The 11,601-nt window shown below is 52.7% G+C and overlaps 1 protein-coding gene and 1 pseudogene across 1 annotated transcript in view; one reads left to right on the top strand and one right to left on the bottom strand.

The window, feature by feature from the left end:
* Nucleotides 1-1,363: 1,363 nt before the first annotated feature.
* Nucleotides 1,364-3,539, bottom strand: LOC144095379 (eukaryotic translation initiation factor 4 gamma 2-like; annotated as a pseudogene).
* A 4,029-nt stretch (nt 3,540-7,568) lies between these two features.
* Nucleotides 7,569-11,601, top strand: part of LOC144095378 (atrial natriuretic peptide receptor 1-like) — a 44,816-nt gene continuing 40,783 nt past the window's right edge. Inside the window, exons 1-2 of the mRNA XM_077629136.1 lie at nt 7,569-7,870; nt 8,249-9,071. Coding sequence (XP_077485262.1) covers nt 7,569-7,870; nt 8,249-9,071 — 1,125 coding nt within the window. The remainder of the gene's footprint in view (nt 7,871-8,248; nt 9,072-11,601) is intronic.

Below are 11,601 nucleotides of genomic sequence, written 5' to 3'. Positions count from 1 at the left end.
ACCAGCGTGGTGCAGACTCGTTCCCGGATGCAGAAAGTGCATGGTGCGTCTACCTGCATATGCCAACTTCAATAGTAGGCGCGAGGTGCCCTTTTAGTGTACTTCTAATAAAAAATCTCACTACACTATACCCGATTTGCGTCCTCGCATCAGAATCTTGGTGGCATTGCAGTGTTTTGTAAGCTACTTATAAGTAGCGGACATGTTGACTGATCTGACTGATTTTGTTTCATGGAAATTATTACAAATTTACAAGCAGTTTTCAGACCAATAGCCAAGGCTAGTTGAGTCTCGGTTGATCAAAAAGCTCCACGCAGACAATCACAATGAAATGACAGCATTTTTCACAAACCTAGATTAAAAAAAACATATATATATTTTTGAAACATCACACGTGCCTAGTACACTTTGTATTTAGTACGACAGAAATAAAGTGCAATTTCGAAAATAAATACGTTGTCACGTGCTACCTACGCACGCCGAAGAAACAGTTAAGTGGGGACACGCGGAAGAAGAAGCCGCCTGTGTCTTGGCCAATCCCCCGCAGTGGGTACGCACCATTATACACTTGAGGACACCACTACCAACTAGATCGTCATACTCGCGCTGACGCGCCAAGCTCAGGCCGACTCGCCTCTGTAAATATAACCTGTAGCAGTGTGGTGAAGGTGTGGAGTAGATCAGCACGGACCGTTCTCGATTTCACTGGATCTGAAGACTTGCCGGACTACCACCGTTGTCCGTGCATGAGAATGACCTAGGAAGGCGACGCACGGCCGCCAGGAGCAGCAGTACCCGCTTGTCAGCACTACCGGAGTCGCGGACTTTTTCTGGGCAGGCTGAAGGAGACGTGGATCAGTGGCTCACCACTAACCAGCGGATCAGCAAATACAACCCTTGGGATGCCACTGTTCAGCTGGCCTACACTGTTTTCTTTTTGAACGGTACCGCGCTGACATGGTTTGAGAACCATAAAGCGTCCTTAACGAACTGGGACCGCTTCGTGGAAGAGATCCGCAAGTGCTTCAGGGATGTCACTGGAAAAAGGAAATGCGCTGAGCAGACCTTTTACACAGCGCGCAATGGCTGGGGACAGGAGCACGACATACATTTAGGAGGTCCTTACAAAATGGTGATTCCACGGATGCCCGAAGACAGAGTCGGTCATCTTCTCAAGACAATCGCAGAGGACGTATACAGTTTCATTATTAGCAGCGACAACTTGGACACGGACACGGATGTCATCAAGCATTGCCGCGCATTTGAAGCTCTAAAGCTCGCATAACAATGAAGTTCGGCCGATTGCATAAAGTCTCCACCATTGACAGCGTGCATTTTCATGTGCATATGAATCCTCCTGATGTTAATCGCCAAATCTTCTGTGGGGAACTCTCCCGGCATCAATATCTTGATAAAAGTTTAGCATCATCAAATGCTGCCAGGCATGTTCCATTACCATCTTTACCTTGGCCTGTGCCAGCCCCTGGGTGAGCCAGGCGCGCCCCTGGGTGCGACACAGCTGTTGCAGCACGAGCAGAAAGAGCGGGTAGTGCTGCCCCTGAGGCAGGGCCTGCGCCAGCTCCGAGAGGGACACCAGGCCCTTGGCCACACCACGGGCTACGTGCCCCGCCACCATGCTCTTCACCAGGGGCATCTCAGCCTCCAGTGCAGACATGCGCCCAAACACCTCCAGCAGGGCTTCGAGGTACGCTGCTCCACCATCCTTCTTGTAGGCCAGAGCCATCTGGGGCAGCAGCTCAGCTTGGGGCTTGTCAAGGGTGGCCAGCATGGCATGTGCCAGGGCCTCCGAAAGAAACTTTCGTGGGATCTTGAGCGCCTCGAACGCTCGGCCCGCTGCATCCGGCAGCCCATTGTCGCTGGTGGGAGTGGCGGTGCCGTTGTTTTTGGTTGTGTTGTTGGTGGTGGTGCCTTGCTGCTGCTGGTGCTCTGTGCCATTGGTCGATTTCAGGGAGGCGAGAAGCTCATCCACCCGTGCTATAACCTGCTCACGGGTGGCCCCCTTCTCGCGCTCGGGAGCACTTCGATTGGCACGATTCTTGTCTTGCACCACTTGCTTGATCACGATCGGGGGTTCCTTCATGGCTTACTTGGCAAGAGGATGTGGTCCCAGGGGCGCGCTGCCCGTTGAGCCAGTGTTGGTCTTGGAGAAGCTCAGTGGAGTCTTGGGCTTGAGCACTATGGAGTTCTGGGCCGGCCGCAGGGAGATCTCATCTGCGCTGCCAGGGCTCTGCTTCTTTAGGAAGCGTGGGGGCAAGTGTTCCCCGCCTCGCTGGCCACGGCCAAACTGCTGCGGTGGTGGGGGCTGGCTGTTGCGGCCGTTGTAAAAGTTGCCGCCACCACCACTACCCAGGAATCCACCTCCAGAGGAGTTGAGGGGTGTACGAGCAGAGGCGTTGTTGCCCGCGCGGTAGGGAGGGAAGAACCGGTCTCCTCCCGATGGGATGACCCCAGGCCCCGTGCCCAAGCTGGCCATTGGCAGCGGGGCAAACACGCCGTCCATGCCTCCCCCAAGGGAAGCGCCCAGGTTGGCGTGGCTCATCCGGGGGCCGCAGTAGATGCCCAGGTCGCGCGATGCCTCCTCGCGGATCTGCTGCAGAGTGCGGGGCCCATTGTCGGCACCGGCGCCCCGCCGAGGCACCCAGCGGTTGGCTCGTAGCTCAATGACGTCGCGCAGTAGGAAACGGATGCAGGCAGGCAGCTCTGGCGACTGGGCAAGCACACGCATGCGCTCGAAGTACTGGTCCATGAGGGACTGGGCCCGGGCGGTGTCCAGCCGGCGGCCCACTGTGACCAGGATCTGACAGAGGCACTCAAGGTCCTGCCAGTCGCACCCCCGCGCCGGGCCGAGCAGCAGCTGCTGCACGCACTGGTGCAAAATGGACTCCTGCAGCAAGCCCTGCTTGCCCAGCTCGCCGATGAACTTGATGTTGCCCAGCATTTTGTGCTTGGCAACCAGCTGTTGCTCTTGCTCCTCCGGGGACAGGGGGCCATGGCGGTGGTGGTACGCCTCACTGGCGCTGGCTGCTGGCGCTGCTGCTCGGGGGCGGCTCAAAGTTGGGTGACTCGTCGCACAGTTCCCAACAGAGGGACACGTACATGCAACTGTACTTGGGTTCATCCAAGGCCTTGTCGAAGATCAGCAGGATGACCCCCTTGAGGATGTGTGCCGAGTCGAGGCCCACGAGCAGCAGCTCCTTCCTGAGCTTGTGAAACTTCTGCGGTGTGATCTTGTTGAGAATGCCGCGTACCTTGCGGAAAACGAGGTCATTCTTGTCAGCGGGGCTGAGTGGGGCATCTCGCCTGACGCTGCTTGGAGGAACCCATCGGTGCACGCACGGGGAGGAGACAGTCGCCGACGCTGTGCCGTCCCTGTTGCACGGAGATGAAGAGCCCCCCGCTCCTCGCGGCCCTTCCGTTGTTGCGTCTGGTTGGGACGCTCGCGCCACAGTAAACCGCCTTGCCGCCGCTGCTGCTCGCCTGTAGGACTGCTCGCAGGGCCTTTGCACCCTGCTCGACGCTTTGTTTTTTTGTCACAGCCGTGGCCTAGTTTGTTGGGCACCCGTCTTGGCTGCGGGAGGTGGTTGGTTCGAAACCCACCGCCGGACACCCACCGATAAAAATGGGTACAAGCGTCCCCCGGCCTGGCGCCCGGCTTTCATTAGGGGTGTTCGCTTGGGAGAAGCTCCGTAAACCCCGCTGCGTCCCTCGCGGGCGAAGCCCCAGTGTCGGACAACCTCGGAACCTGCTAAAGGTGGTGTCACGGCCAACGTGGCTCGAATCTTCATCACCTGCAGCAGCAGCAGCCGTGGCCTCGTGGTAGAGCACCCGCCTCGGCTTCGGGAGGTGGTGGGCTCGACTCCCGCTGCCGGCCGGTTACCCACCGGTTTCCTCAAAATGGGTAGAAGCCATTCCCGGCCTGGTGCTCGGCTTCTCAGGGTGCATGGCTTGGAAAAGGAGACCGAAGCGTGGCCTTGTGGTAGAGCATCCGCCTCGCATTCGGGAGGTGCTGGGTTCGATCCCCAGTGCCGCCGGGTACTCACCGGTTTTTAATGGGTACAAGATTTCCCCCGGCCTGGTGTTCGGCTTTTCTGGGTGAGATGCTTGGGAAAAGGGTCTTGACCACAGTTGCTCTGACGGATCAGCGATAAGTTCCGCCGTCAACAACCTTAAATCCGTTTCGTGCGGTAGAAGCCCATTTGTGGCTTCTACCGCACGACATATCTCGTATGAGATTTGTTCCCAGCTGGCAGCTCCGGCCCAGCGCTCATTTCCTAGGAGTTCGCTCATTCCCACTCCTCCCTGTTAACCTCGGAACAACACTTTTCGGATCACACGTTCCTACCTAAGTGCACCTGCTCATCCACAACGCCACCAGCGGCTGGACTATGATGACCGCTTCGACCCTGTCTACGAGGACTGTTATCCCGAGCGTACTCACGACCCACCAGTGCGTTGCTGCTGTGGTATTATCGTACACATATCTAGATTTTGCAGCCGCCGGGCCAGATTTCACGCTACCAACACCATTGGCCAAACCGTGGCCTGAGTTTAAATGTAGAAGTTAGTGTCCCGACCTTTACATGTCTTCAGGGCCCCTACCGCTATACAATTGCACGCACCGCCTCCCCTACCTCTGACCGGAGCCTGACTCCCTCCACCCAACGCTCTCAATGATCGCCTTCTCTCCGACGTCGTTCTTCGCCACCTGGAAACTAGAGGGTGCGGCCGAGGGAGGTGTGATCTCAGGGTGATCGATATTGCCAATTCCTCTGCCCGTCGTTATGTTAAAGAACCACTTTGGAGTGTTAGTGGACGGTATTTGCGTTATGGCCTTAGTGGATATTACTGCCAAAGTGTCGGTGATGAGTATAGCTTTCAATAACCGCTTCGGTGGTAATGTTCCTTCGGGATAATGCTCTGACATTTCTTGGCGTAGGGGGAGAATGATTGGTCCTGCTTGTTATTTATTCCGTAAATGTAGCGATCGCTGCCCACGTGTTCAGAACTGAATTCCCTCTGCTACCGCGTTATACGCATGACATTATCCTGGGTACTGACTTTTTACAACAGTGTGGTGCAACTTTTGACTTCCGCAGTGACAGAATATCACTAAGTCCTAGTCTTCTGTCGGCCCTAAAAGAAGAATCGCCGCTGGATCCTGAAGCATTTTCTCTCTACGCAGAAATGATGTCCAAAGATGTCCGCCATGTTCGTCCCATCTGTGTTCTCGAGCACGGTTAACGATGCCTTCGACGCTATGATGGAGTGTGCTGTTGCCCCGCAGCATCGCTCCAGTGACCAAGGACCATGCCGCTCTTTGTACTGTTAATCATTGCAACGAACCCGCCGTATTGCCGCGTGATTTGTAACTCGCAGGCTTTGAAGAACGTCTTTCTGTGCCAGTCACCGCACTCAGTGACCGCGTTGCCCGTCCTACTGAACACCACGAACTGATCGAATCTCAATTCCTGACCATGGTGAACAAATCCCTACCCACCATTGACCGCCGGATCTTGGTGGAATTTCTTTTGAAGCATGTGGATGCTTTAGACTTCGCTCGAGACCAACCACCGCCTATTCCAGCTTCCCGTACCCATCACAAGATAAATTCCACGCCGAAGAAACAATGAGGTGTGGGCGCGGAAGAAGAAGCTCGTCATCAACGCGCTAACGCACTAAGCTCAGGCCGACTCTCCTCTGTACATAGAACCTGTCTTCTATATACAGCGTCAGGGTGCCGGGGTTCTGGCGGCAACATCGGCGTATGTGAGTGGGGCGGTACAGGCGGAAACCGAGGGCTGGAGGGCAAAATGTCGGCGACCTGCTCCTGGATGGCGAGTGGAAGCGTGGGATCGAAGTATGGCGCAGGGTCTCCAGACACAGGCAGAAGTGACATTTGGTGGGCCACTTCTTCCCATATAAATGCCTTAATCTGTAGCAGCACTGACGTGTGGTGAGAAGCGAGACCGCCAGCCGCCGGCGCGGGAAGCAACTCGTCATGCACGCCGGAACGGCGAGTAAAGCCCGCTGTTTCTTTAGAACATGGTAACTCCGGCAAAGTTGGATACGTCGACGACCATTTGCGGACTCTGCGAGCAACATCTGAAACGCGTCGTCGGAGATACCCTTCAGGATGTTAATTTTATCGGTCTCAGACATCGATGGGTTGATACGCTTGTCGAGGTCGACTCTTGAAAGTTTCGTTCGTGTGCTGAGCGCGGGCGCGGAAGCGCTGTTTGGCACGCAGTTTGCGCACAACGGGGCGGCCGAATACCTCAGAGAGACTGGTCTTGAAAGAAGACCAGGTATAGCAAGTCGGCCTCGTGATTGCGAAACCACAAAAATTAGCCACGTCGAGTTGGTAGAATATGACATTACCGAGCTTGGTAGCATCGTCCCACTTGTAGGCGCTGACACGCTCGTACGATGACAACCAGTCGTCGACATCGTGGTCGTCGACGCCGCTGAAGTCGTTGGGGTGGCGCTGCCGGAGCCCGCCAAACAGACGATGGTAGGCGAAGGGATGGGGGCTGTCTGGCTGAAGACTTCAGGCATACCGGACATCGGAGCTAAGGTGCAGTTACGGAGCTCCAGGATGAGAGGGGGAAGGTACATTTGGCTTTACATTTGGGCTCCGCCAAATGTAAAGGGGGTTGTGGCTCAGTCGAATCCTTGTCTTTTGCAAACAACGAACAGCCACGCCAAGCTCACTCGCATGCGAAAGTTTCGTGCAATGTCCGCTACTATACGGCCTCCATTTGCGATTCATTGTGCAACAACACAGAGAGACAGGTTGCCTCGTTCTATACGTCTCAATCGTGAATGTGCTATTGAAATTTAGTGCACGTGGTGGTCGGGATGACAACCCTGTTTTCCATTCAACTAGCGAAACACTTCGGATTATGTTGCACATTAATGGCCTTTCTGCACGAAGCACGAAGTAGGATAACGACACCAACCAGACAGTCTTTTTGTCATAACAGTATTTAACCAACCTGTAGAGCGCGATGACGCTAAAAGCCTGCGCTTCCCTGCCAGTAAAAAAGCCAAAATGGCGTTGTTAAAATTTTCGTCACAAAAATGGGTACCCAGCCATTATCCCCGTCACAACATCATTGCAGCTGCTATCGTGACCAAGCTACCGAAGAGAGTGAAGATCAACAAATGATATCACACAGAACCATTTCTTTTTGTGAAGACTCTTGTAATGCTGTAGTTACTCCCATTATTTCTCCGCCTTGCGCGTACAATGTTTATTGCTATTGGTTATTTTATAATTTAAGGCATAACGTGCAAGCTTTACGTCTTTAAGAAAAAATGAAGTGCGGTCGTGCCAGGGTGGGTAAAAAGAAGAAGAAGGCATGCAGTGTCCTGACAAGGTGTGCGGCCCCGCTCTCGCCACTGCTGTGTTTATTTCTTTCGCAGCCGCGGCGTTAATCCTCGTCTGGCTCATTACTGTGATACCGCGATACGACGTTCCGGAGCCAAGCACTCCCCGTCCTTCTTGCGCTGTTGAGACGCTCCTGGAACTGCTCGTGTACGCCAACATGACTCTCGATCCGTGCACCGACTTCGATCGCTTCATGTGTTCCAAAAACAAGTTCCGAGACGCCGAGGAGATCGTCCGACTGAAGTACCTGGACACCGTTGTGCACCCGACGCTCCAACGCATCTACAACGACAAGGCAAGCAGAGCCGCACACTTTCTGCACAAGTCGTGCCTGCGCGACCTGCTCGACCCTTCCACCACGCCGGAGACGATATGGGACCGGGTGGTGGACACCCTGCGATCCTTCACCGCGTCCGGCCAACTCGACGCTTTGGAACTCGTTGGCGTGCTTGACATCAGGTACAGCGTGGGCATACTTCTTACCGCTTCTCTAAGTCGTCTTTCGGATGGAAATCATACAGTTGACTTTATTCCAGTAGAAACAAAGTCGCCCGTCTTCGACCCCTCTCTGTACACCCATAACAAGCTGTATACACGTTTTCTCCGTTTTCTTCGGTTCTCGCTGAATATGTCCATCAGGGCGAGAGGCATCGAAACGCTGGTTAGAAAAATGTCCCGAAACTTTTCAGCAAGAAAAGGGCAGATGATCAACGGGTCGACCTCTCTTCTGAGCGAGTTCTTGCCCATTAGCTCTTTGAAAGCGTGGAAGACGTCCCTTCGAGCAGCGTGTGCCTGCCACGACATCGTAGACTTTCACACCACAATTTTCTCCCCCAGGCTGCTCGCAGCGCAGCTGGAAATTTTCGCCGACCGTGACCAAGAAAACGAAGTGCTTGCGTTTATAATCCAGGCCACGAGCGCCAGCCTTTTTGCACGCTCGTTAGTGGTCGCTTCTGAGTGGGACCTGCAGCTTCGTCTCGCCACGTGCATTTCCTGGGTGCAGAGGATATTCCATATATGGGACGCCGTGGCGGTCGCGCGACTCAGCAGCCCCGCAAAAGACGCCATGTTGGCTTCCCTATTTCGAATCACTGTCGAGGCAGCGAAGGACGAAGTGGAAACCCTGTTCGGCAACAGCAGGCAACGCTCCGAGTTGCGTGCCTTCTTATCGACCCTGAAGTTCTTCGACATCGGCACGCTAGCGTCTCTGTACAATGCCTACCTGCCAGAGTTCGCGGACGACGATTACGTACGAAATCGATTCGCCGTGCGTGAGTTCGATTCGAAAACGCAAGCCTTAGACTCGGCGCTGGGACTGCAAGGCAGATCGGTTTGGTGCACGGACAAGCTCAGCACAGTGGCGGCCGTGGCAGGACAGCATGTACTCTTCTCGCCAATGGTCTACTCCGTGTTGCACGGGGAGTGCGGATCTGAAGCCTGGTTCCTCAACGCCCCACTGGTCGCCGTTCGCCTCGCTGACGAGCTCGTGTGGAAGATGCACACCGAGGCCCTGAAGGGTGGCCTGAGGGGCATCGTGGACCCGAAGCCCTTCGCCTGCTTTTCCCGCCAGAGTTACAAGCTGGACAGCCTGAACTATCCGCTGCTGGCGTTGCGCATCGTGGCACGGGCATTTCCATTCCCCGAGTGGCATGGGCAGTCAGTGCGGCATGGTGTGTGGAAAGTGGCGCATAGCCAGCTCTTTTTTATGCTCTTCTACCTGGGCGAAGTGTGCACGTCCTTGTCTAGATCAGAAGGACTAAGCCTTCCGGGTACGCCGTCCTTTCTATCGCACCTGCCGGAATTCAGGCGTGCTTTCGGATGCCGGTCATCGCCTTCCGAGTCAACCATCGTGCCCTGTTAATAGCCGTGACCTAACGCCGCAGTTCTCAAGTCCTCAGGAGGCGTAGTTTATTGATCGGGAATTTCAAATTTCGGGAACATTGCGTGGGTTCAAACTCTGTTGCGGTATTGCTGTCTGCCTTCAGACTTTTTTCAATAATCGGCTGTTAGAAAACTGAGTTCCCGGGTTTTGCAATCAGCGACTGATTGAACTTTGCCGCATAGTGGTGATGTTTTTTTTCCTAATTCTTGTTGAGTGTTCTTATGTTGACGCTCGAGCTATTTACCTTTTCATTGGCCGTTTCTCGTGAGATCTTTAACGGCGTTTATTTTAGTGCCACGTAAACCTCTTTATGAACGTCCTGTTGCATGATAAATTCGTCAAACGTGCGCTACTGTTTTCATGTATCACATTAGATACTTGCTAATACATCATGACAGTGCAGTTTAAAGCTCAGAGACGTTTGACTGTCAATGTTCAAAAGGAAGGAGTGGGAAGGAAGGTGTAAAAAAACGCGCGAAAACAGGTGATGGGCTGAGAACAGATATATACGACACGAGCGCTAGTGTCGTGCGTATATCCCTACTGAGTGCACTGTCCCTTATGGTGCTGTTTTTTTTTATATATGAATCTGAACCAACTAGTCCATATAGCTACACTACTTAATATTGTTTTGGGCCTTAGAGAGTCGGCGCCGTAATTATTACCTGGAGAAGTTTGTTCAGTTGTTTAGGAAATACCAAAAACTAAAATGAAAGCTCAGCACAGGAAGCAATGGTATATGCTCGGTATATGCTATGATATATGAGGAAGCAATATATGTAGCCTTTAGTATTGGATCGCTGGTGAATTCGCGTTTCTTACTGCGCATTGCTAGAAAGCTCATTTGGAACCTCTCGGGATAGCTTAGCAGAGGCACAGCGCGTGCCGTGTAGAAGACGAATAAAAAAAGAGCGTGACATCATCGTCGTCATTCGCGTTAACATCCTGCTTGTTTTTCGGAAATAAGTCTGCACGGGAGGAGGAGGAGAAAACGCAGGGAGGTTAACCGGAAGAATAACCGGTTTGTTACTCTCCACGGGGAGAAAGGGGTGAGGGGATAAAAAGAGGAGGACAAAAGAGGTGGCAAGAAATTGAAGTCACTATGCAGAGTCAGTAAGCGTTCGGTAAAGTCACAGCCTATCGTGCAGGCCAGAAGTTAAGAATAAATCTGAACAGAATTGTTAAAGTTGCTGCGTGCCGTAAATAGGACTTCTCGTCGCAGGTTTCGCATCAAAAAATTTACAGCTTACTGCACTATTATCGGGAAATATTTTCATGCTTCTATTGAATAAACGCAGTTCCTTGTGATATGACAGGCTATTACCTTTATGCTACACTTATCCGGCGAGGTGTTTCAGCATTTCTGCCACTTGCATCTTTGAATTGCCACAAATAAGCGTCAGTTCGTGACTGTGACATTGTATTCGAACACTAATTTGGAATAAGCGTTACTGCATATAATGCGCTTCGATACCTCAGTTTTAATGTATATTCGCTGAACTTGAACTTGGCAAAAGCACTTCGCTAATAGTTTGTGCCAGTATCGTGTAAAGTATTGGTCACACAAAACTCAACTGATGCAAAACTGGTTATGCGAAAAAATTGCAGAAATTTACTCAAGAGGCAATACGAGCTTGCGTTGCGTGCGTGCTTGTTGTTTCAACGACCTTCGCTACATATGCGACTTGTGCTACGTAGGCCTGCAGCGGGGAGCGTATCAGTCCACATCTTGCGGAACGGCATACAGGCGGGATAATTTGTAAGGTAGCTCAACGTATCTGATGACAATTGTGTGCAATTTTGTTCAAGGTAGAAATCAATTCTATGGCATTTTCGCCATGTTCATGATTTTTTTAGGGAGGGAGCGGGGGAGTAGCGAGAGACGCATTTATTCCTGAAAAGCTATTGCATTAAGATTACAGTGCAGCATCTCCCCTTTTACTCTACTCGATACTCCGTGACCATAGTTTGGAAGCGAATGGAGATGTAGACAGGATTCAGAGATCTATACGAACAAAAGACATCAAAAGTGAGAAGGTATTTGATCCGCTTAAACATGCATGCCGATGCAGAACTGCGTTTTGCTGACAGTCTATGAAACTCTGTTGCTTCCCGTGGACATTGCGCGAAGTTGCGCTACTTGCGACGCTTGCGACGCTTGCGATGCTTGCCTTGCTAAAAGTTACATTTTGGGCCGAGTCAGCTTGTGCTGCACCATGAGTGTAAAACGCCAGCCAAGGGTAATTGTGTTGAAATCTTTGGCGTACGCATTTCACTTGACACCTTATCCTCTTTTTTCATTGCAAAT

The sequence above is a fragment of the Amblyomma americanum genome, chromosome 6 (assembly GCF_052857255.1).
Source record: "Amblyomma americanum isolate KBUSLIRL-KWMA chromosome 6, ASM5285725v1, whole genome shotgun sequence".
NCBI lineage: Eukaryota > Metazoa > Arthropoda > Arachnida > Ixodida > Ixodidae > Amblyomma > Amblyomma americanum.
This window is presented reverse-complemented; position numbering and strand designations above follow the sequence as displayed.